This window comes from Eschrichtius robustus, chromosome 2 (genome assembly GCF_028021215.1).
Source record: "Eschrichtius robustus isolate mEscRob2 chromosome 2, mEscRob2.pri, whole genome shotgun sequence".
NCBI lineage: Eukaryota > Metazoa > Chordata > Mammalia > Artiodactyla > Eschrichtiidae > Eschrichtius > Eschrichtius robustus.
Window position 1 is genome coordinate 92,275,229 of NC_090825.1, and position 18,676 is coordinate 92,293,904.

Below are 18,676 nucleotides of genomic sequence, written 5' to 3' on the forward strand. Positions count from 1 at the left end.
TTGATTTCATCAATCATGCCTAGGTTTTTTTTTGTAATAAACACCTAGAAAGGATGGGGTTCTGAGGGGTTGGTGAACGCGTAGATCTAGATGTGGAAAGAGTGGCGTGCTTACAGCATGGAAGTTCTATGCGCCTTTCCATGTACCTTGCTGTGCATCTCTTCGTCTGGCTGTTTCTGAGTTACATCCTTTTATATATAATAAACCAGCAATCTAGTAAGTAACTGATTGTCTGAGTTCTGTTAGCTGATGTAACAAATGAATTGAATCTTAGGAGGGGGTCTTGGGAACCTCTGATCTATAGCCTGTTGGTCAGAAGCACAGGTGGCAACCTGGACTTGTAACAGGTATCTAAAGTGAGGGCGGTCTTGTGGGGCTGAGCCTTTAAGCTGTGGGATCTGACACTACCAGGTAGATAGTGTCAGGATAGAGCTGAATTGCAGGATACCCAGTCAGTGTTTGCTGAGAATTGAAGAATTACTTGATGGTGCTGGAAAAAACACCCAGTGCAGACCCTATTCCATGGAACATGGGAAATGAATAAAACTTGGCCCCTGATCTAGAGACACTTCATCATATAAAAAGAATACAGCAGTTATTTAGCACTTGCTAAATGCCAAGCACTGTGTAAACGCTTTCTAGAAATTACCTAATGTAATCCTCATATCCACCATATAAGGAATTGGTGATACCTCCATTCTACAGATGAGAAAACTGAGACCCAAAGAGGTTTAATAACTTGTCCAAGATCACACAGTGGGTAAATTGGCAGAGCTGAGAAACATATTTGGGTTTGTATGACTTGTATGCTTAACCACTTTGTCAGACTGAAGAGGTAGAAACTGAAATACGGGCACACGTGTCAGGTGTCGTGGATTGGAGCACAGAAAGAGTTGTAAGTGTCCAGGAGGATAGTTTGCGTATGGCTAAATGTGTAATCCTTGATGCTGTTGTGAAGGAAGCGGATTTTGAAGGACGGGTGGATTAGGACAGAAGATTTCGAACTGAGTGTGCAGCCCCTGGTGGGGAGGAGATACAAGAGGGCTTCCAAAGGGTTATGTGGGCCCAGGCAGTTTTGATAGAATCAATTTCAGATTCTCTTTCCTCAAAGCAGTCTGCCTGTGATAGTAGGCTTGCCCCTTCCCAATGGACGTTTTCCCATTTTCCAAAAGAAAGGCAGACGTTTTTCCCATTCAGAATCTGTTATACTGCTTTGTCTTTAAATGTTAAACCTCCTGGGTTGGTGTTGGGAAAGTAAAATGACCTGAATTGTCAAGTGACACATCCTTGCATGTCATTTTCTCATTTTGACTTTCAGCAAAATTGGTGGAGGACCCAACTGATTTGCCACCTGATAGAAAATTCGAAATAATTTTAGATGATATATCACTACTTGTAGAGTTATAGGTCTACATGTAACTCTTAGAAGTTCTTTGGGACACTGGTGATATCTTTATAGCAGAATACTTAACAGAATAATATATATCTCTACTTAATGTGAACAGGGTTTCTCAGCATTGAAAATCTTTCCAAATAAAAATAAGAGCAGAATTGTTGCTAAACTGTTTCATTTTAGCACAAAATAATATTCTTGAGTGGGTAGATCCATGTAATCATTGGGAAAACAAAACTACCCTGTTTATCTCACTAAGAATTACTTTTCAATAAAAACTTACTTTTTATATTTAATAATTATTTATCAGCATTCATATGGTGTGCTAATAATATGCTGTTAATAATTGTAATGATAACTTCGTTCAGAAAAAAATTTTTACTATGTAGAGCTTTATGGTCATGGGAAATAAAACTTTTACTTTATTTCTATTTTTTTTGTCACAGAAGTAAGAGTGATGAATAAAAACTTTCAGGTATAAAACATACTACTTTGGGATACATTTTTGCAGAGGAGATGGAATTGAATTGCAACTACAAGAGAAACATGCTATGAAATTTCCAAATGCTAAACTCATTTCATGTATTTTTAAAATGAATGACTGGGTATCAAATTTCTATGGTATTTTATTACACTGGTTATATTCAAGAAAGTCATGAAACGGTTACATTTAATTAATTGATTTTTATTTCAGTTTTAATATTTTTATTGAACTATAGTTGATTTACAATGTTGTGTTAATTTCTGCTATACAGCAAGGTGATTCAGTCATACATATATATATATATATAAATATATATTATTTTTTATATTCTTTTCCATTATGGTTTTTTATAGGATATTATATGTAGTTCTCTGTGCTGTACAGTAGGACCTTGCTGTTTATCCCTCCTATATATAAAGCTTACACCTGCTAACCAACCTCCCACTCCATCCCTCCCCCAGCTCCTTCCCCCTTGGCAACCACCAGACTGTTCTCTATGAACATAGAGATTGGAAACAGTTACCTTTTAAAATGTCAATATTTACTGTATGCTGCACATGGCATCCTTTGGTACTATTTAAACTTTTGATGCAAAATGTTAGATATCATCTTACAAACATGCACTGAGGTACATCATTTTCCAAATTCTTTTAGTGAGTACTTGTGTAAAAAGCTTAAAGAACACTGAGTTAAGGCCTCCTAGATATGAACTCAAATATGGAAGCAGAAAAAAACAAAAATTTTCTCAATTTTGCCTGAGTCAAATAAGCCTTTTTAAAGTGATCTTTACACACAATTATACGTATTTTACATTTGTATATACTTTATATATTACTGTAATTACATCAAATAAAACCTCTAGAGCAGTGGCCTAGCGCACTCCTCTGGAACAGAAGCAACTTTAGGTCAGCTGTGGAACTGTCCACCTGCCCTAGACCAAGTGAGCATAAATGGGGGCTTGAGAAAAGATGGCTGGAGAAGGTTTGTGGTATGTTGCTCTAAACTGTGTCGCTTATGGGGGTTGTGGGTGGTAGGCTGGGGGGAGTGCAAGAGAGTACCAGGATAGGATGTGAGCATTTATTCCGTTTTCTTCCCTCAAACTGTGTCCTCCTATGACAGGAAGAAAAAACTTGATATCTAAGAGATTTGCCACGCTTCTTGCTTCCAGCCAACCATTCACAGAGAGGTGTTGGCATTGGGCCTAGGAGGGCTGAAAGGAAAGACGGGCTCCCCTCTGCTGTTAGTGCATCTGGCAGCCCCTCAAGCATATGCACGTGTAGATCACAAGTTCTTCAGTTGGTACAGCCCTTTCGTTCTACCCTGAGGGCCTGAGGGAGTAAACAGATGCTGAGAAGGGCCTTTCTTGGTTTTGAACCTGGCCTTCTGACCTGCAAGGAAGTGTGTTTGTGACCACCTCTCAGTGTGTGTGCCTCTGTAGCTCGGGCAGAGGATGAAGTGCCTTCATCTCATGCCCCCACGTTGACCGTTTTGGTCATGAGGAAAGCAGAGGGATCCAGGAGAGTGCTGCGTCAGAGAAGAAGAAATTGGAAGCAGACCAACCAGGAAAGGGATCTTTCGTGCATAGACATACTTTCCTAGCATCTTTCTCATCCTCACCCACTCTTTATAATCTACCCTACAGCTTTCTAGCAGAATGCCTTGTTTGATCTTGCAGTTGACATGTAGCAAAATCAGTGTCTTAAAAGTCTGTATGTTTATGGTAAAGAAGTAACTGTGTTTAAATATCACCCTTGGGACTTCCGAATACAGAAACAGAGAAGCAGGGGTCTGGCTGCCTCTTTGGGATGAATGGGCTGATGTCAGGCATTTGAACTTTAAAAAATTAGCCACTGGACACTGAAACACTTTTATTTTGCAAATCGTGTGTTTTGAAATTTAATTGTGTTTTACGTAATTTAATGAGTGTCGGTTCTGCCAAATATAAAACCTTTCATGATGATAGGAAAAAAATATATGAATATATGTGAGGTTTCCTTGGTCATTTTACTTTTTGACTGTAATTCATGGTGTTAGAAAAATATGTTTTATTTTTGCTAAGTTGCTCTACCATCTGCCATTTTTTTTTCATAGTAACCCAGTCTAAAGTTGGTGAAACCAAGGCAAAGTGATTTTGTACTATCAGTATGAAAACTAGAGCTAAATTTCCAGTTATTAGCTCATTCTTAATTCATGAATATCACATTTCTTCTGATAAGTCATTCTGGGTCAGATAATATGAAATCAGATTGTCTTTACTGAAACCTAATAATCTGTTGTGTTGGGAATAGTTAAAATCTGTCCTGATTATTTGTCTCAAGCATCAGATACAGTTTTTTAAAAATATAGCTCAGAAAAGAAAATGCAAAAAAGTGAGATGAAATTTAACCTAAAAGTTTACAAATGTATCATATTTGAGAGTTTTAAAAATGAAATCATGTATATATTACAATGCAGCTTAACTTATTGGCTATTTGTTCTTCTCCCCATTTAACAGAAGAAGGCATTCTCTATTTTTTCTTTTAATGTCACACGTTCGTCCTCCATGCCCACTCTGTAAATTCAAAGCAATGGCAACATTTAAATAACATCAATCATTTAACTAAGGTTGACAGGTGTAAAACTGAGCTATGAACTTTGTGAGACTCATAATACTATTTAAATGCAAAGTGTTTTTGTAACTGAACATCCATGTGGATTCAGCACCACATCTTGAAATCTTGATATCACCGGTTGACTTTTAAGAATTGCCCCCAGACCAAGTAGCTAAACAGATCCTGGGACAGCCACTCTTCTTGAACCAAAGGCGAGGGTCACTTACGATGAGGGCGCTCAATCGTGAACAGACCCAAACCACACAATAGCCTGGTCGTGGTCCGGTGCACACAGGCTGGAATCATTTGCATATAGGGTGTTAAAAAATTAACAGACAAGACCATGGAGCTATGGACACTGGCACTGCACTGCTGCCTAACTGGTAGGGAATTGTGTGGGACTGTATTAAGCTGTAGTGTCTAACAGTCCAGAGACAAAAATGATCACAGGTCATGAGCTAGATTTGGCTCCTTAATAAACTGTAGCAGTCTCCTGATAAACTTATTCTTCCACATGTGACCAGTCTCATGAATAAAGCCCTTTGTCTCTTCCCCAGCCCGGGCCGTGCCGTGCAGCATGCGGGATCTTAGTTCCCCCACCAGGGATGTTCCCTTGCCCCCTGCAGTGAAAGCGCAGAGTCTTAACCACCGGACCGCCAGGGAAGTCCCATGTCCTTTGTCTTTTTAGTGTGAACAATATGGAAAGTGAACTGGATGCTTCTAATTCTAACTGGTCTTGCTAGTGTTGATATTTTATGTAAAATAAAATACAGATTAACCTAGGAGCCTTAGTAACCATATGTCAGTAACTGACCTTTGTTGTAGGTGATCTGCGACTTTCATTTAAGAGAGTAGAAAAGAATTGCATGCTATGGTGGAAGGCTGCTTTTAAAGCTCTAAGAAGTAGCCCAGGCTTGTAGGATGTGGTACATGTCATCTCTTGTCCCGAATTTCCCATACGGCCACATCCAGATGTGTTTTTTTTTTGTCTTGGTTTTGACACATTTTAAACATAATATCATTATCCTGAATTTTCCCTTCTAGTGGAAAAAAGAGTAGAAACAGAAATACATCCTCTGTAATAACAGACCTTCACTGAGTACTCACCATGTATACGACACGGTACTGGCAATCACCGGAGCACAGTGATATGTCCTTCATTTTATTAAGATTTTGAGGGCTTATTCACTTTTATTAATAATTTTAAATTTCAATAATTGTATTATGTATATTATAAATATTTTATGAAATATGTACATGATAATTTGTGTTTCTAGATATTTTAGATGGAAAACAACTGTTTGGCCTTATCTGAAAGGAAGAGTTACACCAAATGGAGTGATTGTGTAGCGTAGGAAAATTTCCCTTAATGTTTTATATCTTGACGTGGGTAGTAGTTAAATAACTCTTCACTTTATAATAAATTTGTTAAACTGTTCATATATGTATGTTATATTCTTTTCTGGCGGTCCATTATAATATACAATGAAAAAGGAGTGGTGAAAAACGATTTCTTCAGCCTCAAAATTTCTCCTGGAGCAATGCCTGAAATTCCATTGTTATCAGTTAATTATTTTAGTTAATATTTGGCTTCTCCTTTTTCTCTTTAAAATGGAGCTATGGGACTTCCCTAGTGGCGCAGTGGTTAATAATCCGCCTGCTGATGCGGGTTCGATCCCTGGTCCGGGAAGATCCCACATGCTGCGGAGCAACTAAGCCTGTACACCACAACTACTGAGCCTGCGCTCTAGAGCCCGCGTGCCACAACTGCTGAGCCCGTGTGCTGCAACCACTGAAGCCCATGCGCCTTGAGCCCGTGCTCCGCAACAACAGAAGCCACCACAATGAGAAGCCCGCGCACCACAATGAGAAGCCCACGCATCACAAAGAAGGGTGGCCCCCGCTTGCCGCAACTAGAGACTAGCCTGCGCACAGCAACGAAGACCCAACATAGCCGGAAAAAAAATAAAATAAAATTTTAAAAGTACAGTTATTACTTTCAAGTGCGCATTTAGTAACATAAAGCTAATAAGTATTGCCTAATTAGGGCTTTTTAAGAGCCCTACGTTCATGAATAGAAAAGAGTAATTTATAGTTAGGATATGAATATTATGTGAATGGATACTTCAGAAGTGCTCCCATTGAGTTAAGGCTTGTAAGTGGCTTTTCTCCGTATAGTCTGTTTTCCTAGTAAGGCTTTTACACCATAGGCTTGTCCAGTTCACATAGCTATAGAGGAGGAAAATACATATAAACAGACTTTTTGTTTAGTAGTACACTGTTTTGAATATAAAAGAACCATAAATTAAATTGTATTACCCTATCTAGTTATGATGTGTATATGAGAGTTATATGACTGACATATATACCATTTTATGTTAGTAAAATAGTCTTGTCAGTCAAACAGTTTATTTTGAAGAAGCCTGGCTATGGTGTTTGTGAGTGTCTGAGAGAGAGCTTGTGTGTGATTTTTTTCCCTGAAATTCTTTGGGAAAACCATAGATCTAGTGTTTGATGTCAAGAATTATGGTTTAGATATTGTGAATAACCCAATGTTGGTTTCTTTAAGAAAAAACGTATGCATATATAGTTTGAAATTTTTCTATTTTAAGACAGTGCTCAGTTTTTTATGTTTTTTAAGTTTTTGGAAGCTTCAGAAGGAAACCAGGTGAAAGTGATCAGGCAGCCTCACTTTCCCCAAGGTTGTTAGACTAAGACTGCTCAACAATATTATGGTTACCAGGCGGGAGAGGGAGGGACGGGTAAATTGGGAGACTGGGATTGACATAGACGCACTACTATATATAAAATAGATAACTAATAAGGACCTACTCTGTAGCACAGGGAACTGTACACAGTACTCTGTAATGAAAGAGTGGATATGTGTATATGTATAACTGATTCACTTTGCTGTACAGCAGAAAGTAACACAATATTGTAAATCAGCTACACTCCAATTAAAAAATAAACAAGCAAAAAAACAGAAAAGACTGCTCAGTCTAAAGAGATGAGACTTGGAGCAAACCCAGGCCTATCCACAAGCTAGTTGTGCAGGGATTCAGTTAACAGTAATGCTCGCCTTCACTCAGTGCTTCTTCCACTGCTCTTATTGCCACTGGGCATTTGGGCTTTGGTCTCCCTGCTGTGCCCCCCGCCCCCTGCCATACCCCCCAGCCTGGGAAATAGCCTTGGGTACCTGAAGGTCCCTTGCAGTATAAATTAGTAATACCTGCTGAAAACAATACCCCATTTTAAAAACATGTATTCAAAACAATTAAAAATATTGATGTTGGGGTAATTCTGTCTGGGGAGCAAATGAATTAATCCCTCCTGCCACTGTCCCAGGGCCATGCCACATGGAATTCCACTTTTGAGAAGCAGCTCCATCTCCAATCTGCACCTGCAATTTTGGGAATCTGCCTAGGTGATTTTTATTAAGGGTTATGGCAAAATAGACAGTGACTGGCCACTCTGATGTCTGATAGCACATGGGGTTGTTCACGGGAGTTGGTTGTGTTCCACTTATTATACCTGGTGAAATTTTCCGTAGATCCCAATGTTATTGTCTTCTAATGCCTGGATTCTGAATGTTGCTCCCACATGAGCGTACCTTTAATGCCACGTATCTTCAGGTTCGCCTTTTCACTTCAGGGTTCCAAAATAGGAACAAAATTCAGATATTGAATCCATGTCAAATTCCTTGTAATTAATAGTTGTTGGAGCTCTTATTTGAAACCACTGTTTTCTTTCTGTGTTCAAGGTGTATGCCTTAATGTTTATCATTCTTGATGAGTGGCCAAACCTGCCTCCAAGTGTTCTGGAGGGAATGGCCAACTTTGGGGTGCTCACTTGTTTCTCTTGTTGTCTTTCAGTGTTGGTTGCCCTTGAGAGAGAATTCTTCTCTTAGTTGGCTATTAAATATTCTGGACATTCTTTTTTTTTTTTTTTTTTAATATTTATCTTGGCTGCGCCGGGTCTTAGTTGCAGCGTGCATGCGGGATCTAGTTCCCCGACCAGGGATCGAACCCGGGCCCCCTGCATTGGGAGCGTGGAGTCCTACCCACAGGACCACCAGGGAAGTCCCCTCATTGGACATTCTTTTCACTTATCTTCTAAAGAGTCTGTTTCTCCCAGTGGACCCTTAATTTACGCTGATTTTTGAGGATGAGGTGCAGGTGGTCATGGAAGGCTGTGTATTGTGGTGGCTTAGAGCTAAGACTCAGGAGCTGGACTGCTGGGTTTTAAAGCTGCTCCCCTCCCCCCAACTCATGACCTGTGGGACCTTGGCAAAGTCCTGTTTTTCTTATCTTTAAAAATGGTGATAATATTAGTATCTACCTTAGAGGATTATTTTGAGGATTATATGAGTAAATAGACCCGGAAGTACTTGGGACAGCACCCAACACATGGTTAAGTGCTCAGTAAATATTAGCTCTTATTAGTATTACAAACTCACCCCACGACTCGAAAACCGTTAGGGGTGATTACTCTTTGGATTGAAGGACCTGATCCGTGGACATACAAGGTGCCTTTCTGAGGAAGACACACCTGCTTGCCACATGGTTAATTTAACAAGGGCTTTGGACATCCCCTCCCTGGTTTCCCCTGTACCTTGCAGAGTGAGGGGCACGCCGCTAGAGAAAAGAAGACTCCTCATCAGTGCTGCACATCTCACCCCTGCAGGCTTATCTGCCTCCCTCCCAAGAATGGGATCCAGACTTCCTGGATGGGCCCATCTGCTGCACTTTATTTGGATCATGATTTCCAACATTGTGTCTGCTGGGGGCTCCCTCTGCTGGTTCATCTAGCGTGTATGCAAATCTGCGGAATAACAGCTTTTTAAAAAGTCAGTTTTAGACTTTAAGGGATATTTACATTAAAAAACACATTTGAAAACTTTTTTTTATGTGAGTGATACAATTCACGTCTATATTACTCTGGTTTTGCCATTTGCATTATGAGTTGGAATATTTTCAGGTTCGAAATATTTTGGGTAGGTTTGATTGAGAATGAGGGTTGTCATGGCATGCCAAGAAACAGTAACTTTTTCACAACGTAGTTACCAAGGACCGATTGGAATGGCTTACATTCCAATATAATAGTACTAAATATCTTAGATTCTTATTTTAACAGTTGATGTGGGGACTTTTTTAACTCTTAAAGTCTCAAAAGGTACGATTTTAAAGTGGTGCCATAACCTAGACCCCTTTGGACATTGTTATGTTGAGGGCTTAGTACATTTCAGAAAATAGTAACTCAGATTTATTGGGCAATTCATTGTGTATATGGAATTAAAATTTATCAATACAATGTGCCATGACATCCCTAAAGTTACATTTTAAAATATTTTTTTGCTTCTTTGTGTTTTTCTGACCACTATCTCCTTTCTTTTCTTCGCCACTATTTCTTTCCCCTCTTTGCTACTAGGATCAGACAGCATAAATCGGGTAACTGCAAACATGGAAAATGGAGAAAATGAAGGAACAACTAAAATTATCGCACCTTCACCAATAAAAAGGTCAGTCAGTTAACTGAAACGACACACCACTATGTGCTGTCACAGAAATGCTTTTTTTCTGTTGGCAAGGTTAAGAATCTTTTCACTCTGATAATTAACTAGTACTTTTGATGAAAAAACTGTGGGCCAAAGAATACTTTAAAATGCCAGTGAAATATAAAACATCAGGATATGTCCCTCTCATTTGAAGGAAATGCTCCTGCTGTCATAGCATGATGAAGTCAGAGATAGTGTGTGGTCTGCCTTCTCTGAGCAAAGTGAAAATTCCATGGGATTTTTTAAATGGCATGATATAATGGACTAACTCAGAGGGACCTGGGAAGTAAAGTAGATCATATTCACATTCATTGTACTGCGTTCGTTACAGCGGTGCATTGAACTGTGGCCCTAGAAAGAGGGTTTATAGCATTTAGAGGCGCAGGGTTTCAGAAGGCAGTGATTGCATGTGTATAAAGAGTTGTCATGGTCCTCTGCACCAATTTTCCCAGCAGCCTCCCCCAGCGGAAAGACCTTCTCTTAATATATTACGTGGACTGTTTCCCTGAAAGACCAGCCTTGTTCTCTGTTAAGGCGCTGTTTCAGCATCACTTTTTCCTATCTCGAATTATGTTCATGGAACAGGATGTTACACATACAATGAGTAGCTTTCATCAGCTCACTTCCTAAATAGAGATTGCTCCACATGCATCATGGAGAAGTCCAAGCAGTCAGAAATACGTGACCTTGAGAGACTTCTTAGATCATCTACTCCATCTTTCATTAGTAAATACTGGTGTTTTCATTCAACTGGGCTGTTGTTACTTGGAGGGATATAGTTTATGATTTCTCAGCAAAATAATTCTAAGTTATGAAAGTTCTCAGAGTTGCAGTGTGTCCCCAGGGTTTTGCCATCATTTTGTTTTTTTAGTTATAGGGCGCTCCCTGTACAGGTTTTCTTTTTGGAATGACAAGTTCTTTGCTTTTGCCTACACTTTCGTTTACTGTGCTTCCCTTAGTCAGCCTCACGGCTGTGGCTAGTGAGTCATCTTAATCTGTATGTACAGGATATGCTTATGGTAAGTCCAACATAAGAACAGTAATCTTGCATGAAATTCAGATCCCAAGCCTTTTTAGAATGTACAGAAGGAGTTCAATCCCCTCTGTAACTGCATTCTTGCCGATAGGACTGATACCTGAAGGGCCGCCAAATTTTCCCACTCAAGCTCCAGATGAGAAATAGCTCAGGCAGTGAATGCAATTAATTTGCCCCCCAGGTTTTCATTATTCTTTCACTGCTCTCTCAATTTCCCTTTCATCTCCCTGCTGCATTTCTCAATCTCCCTTTTCTCTTTTCTTTCTGATTTATTAAACACAAACTCTCTACTGTTGTATTAAATCTACCATATTTATTACTTTTCCTCATTTCAAAAGTAAGGTTTTACTTTAGAAATTTGATCTTTCAAATATTTTTTAACCTTTATAAGAATAATATGTTGCTCATATATAAGTAAAACATACCTACTATCTACTAATGCTCTGTTACGTGCCTTTGTCAAATATCTAATTTTTTAGGCTTAGGTTGTATTAATTCCTTTATGAATATAGTATGCTAGAGTACAAGTTTATTTTCATTTTTTGAAATGACCTTGTTATTTTCTCTCTCCTCTTTCTTGACTGTTACAAAAAACTCTGCTATGACCATATTCCAGGACTATTAAATAGAGGATTCCTCAAAAAGCCAGGGTTAAAAGTGGATTAAGAGTTAAGTAGATCTATCTTTTTCTGAAGTGAAGTCTCCCGGGGAAGTGAGAGGTGACACACCTCCCCTCCTCCCCTGGTGACGGAAGAGTTCTGATGAATCCTTTCCTTGTGTCTCCCATGTGTTTCTAAAACAATTTGTTGGGATTGAATAACAACTCAGTTATATTTACATTCTTAGGGCAGAAAGATAATACTAGGTCAGGAAATAGCATTTGAAAGTCATTCTGATTTGGAAGGATGAAGCCAAGATATGGCAGAAGCTGGGGGCAGAGAAAGTCAGTTCGGGTAGCCTGAACCTGGCCAGAGCTGACCGGCCTGCATAGATTCAGACCCAAGGCCAAAGCCAGTGGTCTCTGACCACTGCTGAAAAGAGGGAGCCAGCTTCATGAGCCCAGATACCCAACTTTCTTTTCTAATCAGCCTTCTTTTCTTGGCTTGCTGGTGCCCTTTTTTCCTATCCTGCAGGTGGACTCTTTAGAAAGGTTCTTAACAATTGATGACTTGGCATTTGGTTGACATAAAGAAATAAAACTAGAAAGAAAGAAGGGGAAAAGAGACCCCCAAAGTACTGCTGGAAACAAGTATTTTTTTAAATTAAGGTAGCCACTTTATATTCTTTCTGGAATGAGTCACAGGTATAAATAAAAACACATTTTAAAACATTTGTTAAATAATTTTACTGAAGAAATAAGTATGTGAGTTAATTTCCTTTTATTTTCTAGCTAATTTACTTTCTACACTCTTTTTATTTTTTAATTAAAGCTTTAAGAAAGCAAAGAATGAAAACAGCCCTGTTACCCAAAGAAGCAAATCTCATGCGCCGTGGGAAGAAAATGGCCCCCAGAGGTAAAGAGAATCGTTGTTTTTATAAAGGAGAACAGTATAAAAGGGGTTAGCAATTGCAGCTTGTTAAATAATGGAATCCAACTGCTTTGTGGCTGGTGATGACTAACTGTGGACAACAAGTCAGTCAGATTCCTAAATCTGTGTGATCGAGAACTTCTGAAGTAGAAGTCAACAGGATGTGTCCTAACGTGAAACTTTCTCCCGGACAGACAGAAAGGAAAATCTGTATATACTAAGAAACTGCCTGAAAGGGCATTAGGATGGCTTGGTGGTCATTAGAATATGCGAAATGACATATTAATGGTAATTTTCCCAATTTCATAGTTCTTGTAAAAACTTGAGTTGAAAACTATAGCTCATGAATAGTGCTTCTAGTAGACCTTTATTCCTAGAAATATAGAAATATTTAGTTTCTTTTGTTCACAACTACCATACCAGGAACAGCCCTGCATCATAACTTACTGGCCATATAGTTACGGTGGTTCCAGGTCTGACCACGCAGTGGTTCAGATTCTAGCTCTGCCTGTTTCCTAGCTACTTGACTTGGCTGCTTAATTAAACATTCTGTATTTCTGTTTTTTCTTTTCTGTTAAATGGGCCTAATAATTGTACTTCGGTGATTAGGGTTGATCTGGAGAAAAGCTGAGATAACGAATATAAAGCCCTCAGCTCAGGCAGCACCCGGCATGTGGTAGGTTCATCATAAGTGCAGATTGTTGTTGTTATTGCCACCATTTGTGTGTGTTGATTTCTTAACTGTTGAAGGCCAGTGAGACAAACCCATTCCTGCAAAATGAAGGTTTTTATGATTTGTTTACTTCTCCTTTCTTTCAAAAGTCTTGTCAGCAAAGAGAACCATGTGCCCATGACCCAGTATTCCCCTGCAAGTAACAAATGTGCAGTCATGAACGCTTCCCTAGATCCAGGTTAGGGTGTTGCTCCTCCAGGCCCTCTGCGGACGTCCTTGACCTTTCCTCTTCCACTCCAGCGGACTCTACAACTCCCCGAACGACCGCACGAAATCCCCCAAGTTCCCCTACGCGCGCCGCCGAAACCCCTCGTGTGGGAGCGACCATGACTCTGTACAGCCCACCAGGAGGAGGTAAGCTGAACGACCCTTGGTTTTAAATTCCCAACAGAAGCTCTGGATCCCAGCCGCATTTTAATCACAGGTTACTCTCATAGTATCATGATTGTCTCCCCATGGTAACAGAGAGCTTATGTTTTGGGTTTTTTTTTTTTTTTTTAAACATCCTTATTAGAGTATAATTGCTTCACAATAAGGATATATGTTTATGTTTTGTTTTTAATTGAGTTAAAATAAGCTAGGGGTCCTGAAGCATTTCTCTTAAACAGCCAGAGTTTCAGAGAATAATTTCATAAAATATTGATGGGAACTCGCTTTCTGTATTGTAGTTAAGACTAAATTTACAAAAATGTATATAATGTATTTTGAGGATAGATATTATATACTATATATAATATGTGGTGTACATAATATATATTGTATTAATGGTACATATTAATATATAAAAGATTTAAATGTTTTGATCTGAGAAGATAGGATTATGTTTAGAGAGAAATCTCTTAGTTGAGACTGAGTGCTTTGCTCTCAGGACTGATATTGTTGCTTAAACTTGAGTAAAACCCCTTTCAAAGAACAGAGAAAATGAATCCTGTTACACTTTACCCAGCAGGTCACATTGTTTGTGTGATTATATTTGCGTGTGTGTACTTAACTAAAAAAAATTCATATCTAGCAGTTTTGGACTGTCTCTGCAAAGCAGCCTGGGCAATATGACAGGTCCAAGAGATGAAGACCTAGAAATCACTTACCAGAGAACCTCATTTCATTTCTACCTGATGGGGACTGTGCTTTACTTTGGGTACCTACATAAATGGTATTTTATAAGTGACTTATAATTATGAGAAGTTCAGGTCATGTTTTCAGATAACTGTCAAGGTTCTTTTTGTATACACTGTAGATTTAGAAAGCAGAAGCCCTTCTCTTTTCTCTGCCCTTGTTCGTACTCACTTGCTGGTCCATCCCTGTTTGATGTCTTCTACTTCTGCTAGTTTCCCAGAGTCTTCATCCCCAGCTTCCTCAAACCAGGTCCAACTTCACTGAAATCCTTTGGTGATTAAGAAGGGAAAGGTCATCACCTTCACCTAGTAGGACCGAGAAGGGGGAGCTAGATCGTGAGCAACACGATTAGATAGAATAATGGAAAAATAGCTGGCATTTACCATGTTCCAAGTACTGAGCAGATTACTTGCTATGTGTTATCTCATTTGATCCTTATGATACCCCTATGGAAACTGGCATATGTATCATTCAGTCACTAGACCTTTCCAGCAGAGAGGGATTAATGCAGGGGTTGGTACACAAATGTGAGCAGGACTGAAGAAGCAAAAGGCAGAGAGCGGTGCACGTCTGCGACCTGGACACTGTGCGGCCAGGAGTAAGAGGAGAGACGGGGGTGTCACCCAGAGAGTCAAGGCTGCTTCCACCTTTCAGCTGGCCCTCAGGTGCCTGTGCTTGCTGCTGGCACTGCCGGGGGCTCCGCCACTGTAGGAGTGACTCTTGCTGCCACTGCTCGAGGTACCACCGCCATAGCTAACACTGTGGAACCCCCAGTTGTAAGGAGTGCAACAGTGGGTGCCACAGGTGCTGCCAGAAGCAAAATCACTTGCCCTTTCCTCCTGCCTTCAAATCTCTCCTGAGTGCCTAAGTGGCAAAGGAATCCAGGAACATGTGATATTAAGGCCTCCAGTCTTGGCAATACAGGGGAGATTAACGGTGGGTCCAGATGGGACTGAGAACCGATGGAAAATCCCTGGCCCAGCATTATTATCTCACTTTTACAGATGAGAAAACAGCCTTGGGGAGAAAATGGTAGCTGTTCCTTGTGGGTAACTGTTCCAGTCTAGAAGTGGATCCAGGTCTGTACATATGAAAAAGGCAGGGATAATGAGTCATCACTTAAGGCAGGGGAATAGATTTTCTGCCCTCCTTCCCTACCAACAATTGGTTCATCTTGGACAACACTTAAAACCAAGGCAACATCACTGGGAAACACTTTAAAGTGTATTTGTGTGTACATATGTGTTAAGGGGATGTGGGTAGTGGGAATTACTAAATATATTAAGAATTTGGCACTGTTTGATTGTTAAATAGATAGGTTTTTATAGTTTTTCATCCTAAATTATTAGCGTACTTTTTCAGCATTCCCTAAATAAAATAATTACACACATTGAGCAGATGGTCATTTTTATTTTAATATGCTTGAAAATGAATTTATCACGTTTTTACATTATTTATCAAAATTTACAATTTTTCCCCCGAACTAATTGCTTGAAATAGTCGGGAGCACACATATTCCCAAATCCAGACTTAATGACTTTTATACTGAGATACGTTTTCTGCTGGCTTCCTGTGAAATACAGAGAAGTAATTGTGGTGCGTGGACACAGGATCCTTTCATTGGCACCATCCAGAGGAAAGGCTTTTGATTTTATAGAGAGTCTTTTTGTCTGAGCATCAGAGCCTCTGTCTGGTGCTGTGTGGTACTTGAAAGGTCTCTTATTGGGCATGTGTGTTTTGAGGAGACTAGACATTGCTGCATGTTGGTATAAAGAGCTAGAGCTCATTCTTTGTTTCTTTCCACTCTAAATGCCCTATAATTGCCCTGTCCTTCTCAGTCTTGTTTTATCTTCACACATATTTACCTTGCCCTTGGGCACAAATCCCTGCATAGCTGGATAAACTCTGACATTTAAAACCGAGATTTGTCATCAGCATGGAGGAATCTCAAGGACTTAAATTTAATAATAGAAAATTCTATTTTGCAGTGCATGGCCAGGATAACATGTTTTGTAAAACATATCAAAATTTCCTATTTTGCCAGTTGTTTGTCATTAAATGGATAAATCTATCAAATTCTGGCTGAGTCTAGAACACTGATCCTTAACCTTTTTGGGTGATAAAACTCTCTGAGAATCTGATGAAATGTTGGATTCATTCCGGAGGAGGAAAAAGTACTTAATTAAATACACGTACAAATTTTCATAGAATGTTTCAAGGTTCATGGAGACCCAGAAGCCTGCTTGTTTAAGCAGTCCTGTTCTAGAAGAAGAAAGCTAGCATACTTCCTGGCCAGTACAAGTTATTTTCACCCCTATCCATTTTCACACTCAGAAATGTTAATTAGTGCCTACTTTATGCCAGGCACTGTGTTAAACAGCACTAGAGAAAGTCCCTGCCCTTTGGGAGCTTACAGTTTGGGGAAGAAATACATGAATCACACAAATGCCTGTGCAGTTATAACTTTTCTATGTCCTTGAGTGGGGAGTTAATAGGGTGCTTAGAGGGATTTATAAAAACTTGTTATTGTAACCTAACATGTCTCCAGAAAAGTACACATATCACAGGTATAACAGCTTGATAAATTTTAACAAACCAAACACTTGTGTAGCCAGCACCAATAGGGGAAGTTTTGCTGAGTCCTTGAGTCAAGGAGGTCAGGGAAGTGTTCCCTGAGGTTGGATTCTTGAGCTGGGTGCTGAGACCAGAGCAGGCAAGGAGAGGAAAGATCATTCCAGGAACGGGGGCAACATATTCAGGGGCCTTGGGATGGAACAGAGTGGGGAACATTCGTGAAAAGGTTGAAAGACCAGTGTTGCTCAAGCACTGAGTGAACAGAAATGTGTTGGAAATGAGCCCAGAGAGAAAGACGAGGCCAGATCTCAAAGGACACCTGGACTTTGTTGAGGATTTTGGTCATTAGACCAGTGGTTTTTCTAAGGGGGTGATACCACAGTTGCAATTGTATTGGGTAAAGATGATCCTTAGTGTTCTGTGGAGAAAAGGTGGAAGAAGGTAGTAGGGGAAATAGACCAGGCAGCATGAGTCCTGGCGAGAGAGAATGGGAGCTTGCGCCAAGGTGGTGATGTGGAGATATAAGGAAGTGAATGGTTTTGAGACCCTGTAGGAGGTAAAAGCAATGGGACTAGAAGGACCAAAATGAGGGGTGAAGGAGTGACAGATGTCAAGAATGAGTCCGGGCTTGTGCAGTTTCATGGATTGGGGTGTGATGCACTGAAATAAGAACCACCTGGACATTACAGGCTCAAAAAGGATAGCTCTGAGTTTGGTTGTTGATAAGTTGAATTTGTGGTACCTTTGAGAAGTCCACGTGCGGGATTTACATGGATTGTTGGATATAAGTCAGGAGCTAGATTAGCCATCCGGACTGAAATACAGATTTCTCGTAGGTGTTAGTTGAAATACGAAATAGAGCTGAGGCTGTCTAGATAGACAGTATGGATAGAATGCAAAGACAAAGCCAGTGACAGAGCTGTGAGAAACTTTAGCATTTATTTGCTTTAGTTGAAGAGGATTAATTTGTAAAAGAGTTAGAGAAATTGTGTCCACGTGAAAAATCAAGAGGGTGAAAAATCTGGTTACTAAATAGCTTCCGTCTCTCTTCATTCCCAGACTGCTAGAAGCCAGGCTTATATCTCCTAGGCATGAGATTAGAAAATCTCACTGTAAGATATGGACAGATACTAGGGAAAAGGCCTACAGATAGCAGCTTTCAAAGGATCCTCCAATGAAATGGTTGAGACTACCCACTTTACTTAGCTCCACATTGCAGTGAGGCCATCAGTTAACATGCACTGCACCATCCAGAGGGTTCCAGTCTTTTTAGTGCCTAATGCTTAAATACGAAGAGAGCCATAATCACCTGGCACTTGAGGATAGCATCTCTTTGGAAAGACAGAGACTGAACCAACAATTAGGAGTGCATGTGTGGGAACTCACAGGAAATAGAGACAATATAAGAAACACAGAAAAATTTCTAAAAAAGTTTATTATCTTTAGAAAAGTGAAAACTGTGGTATTGAAAGGAAAGAGTGCATAAGAGTTTTCAGATTTTAAATTCATGGGGTAGAATTTTACATAATTAATAGAAGGTTTGGAAGATAAAGTTAAGGAAATCTTTCCCAAAGTAGAACCAAAACAAAACAAAACAAATCCATGGAAATAAGGATTAAAAATGATCAAACCTGGATATCAATCATTTGACTAATAAAATTTCTAA

At 39.6% G+C, this 18,676-nt stretch overlaps 1 protein-coding gene across 3 annotated transcripts in view; it reads left to right on the top strand.

Moving 5' to 3' along the window:
• EPB41L4A (erythrocyte membrane protein band 4.1 like 4A) overlaps positions 1–18,676 on the top strand; it is a 266,948-nt gene that overhangs the window by 210,493 nt on the left and 37,779 nt on the right. For all 3 annotated transcript variants that reach the window (XM_068534088.1, XM_068534102.1, XM_068534096.1), the window contains exons 13-15: positions 9,896–9,986; positions 12,489–12,572; positions 13,561–13,674. In XM_068534088.1, the coding sequence (XP_068390189.1) occupies positions 9,896–9,986; positions 12,489–12,572; positions 13,561–13,674 (289 nt within the window). The remainder of the gene's footprint in view (positions 1–9,895; positions 9,987–12,488; positions 12,573–13,560; positions 13,675–18,676) is intronic.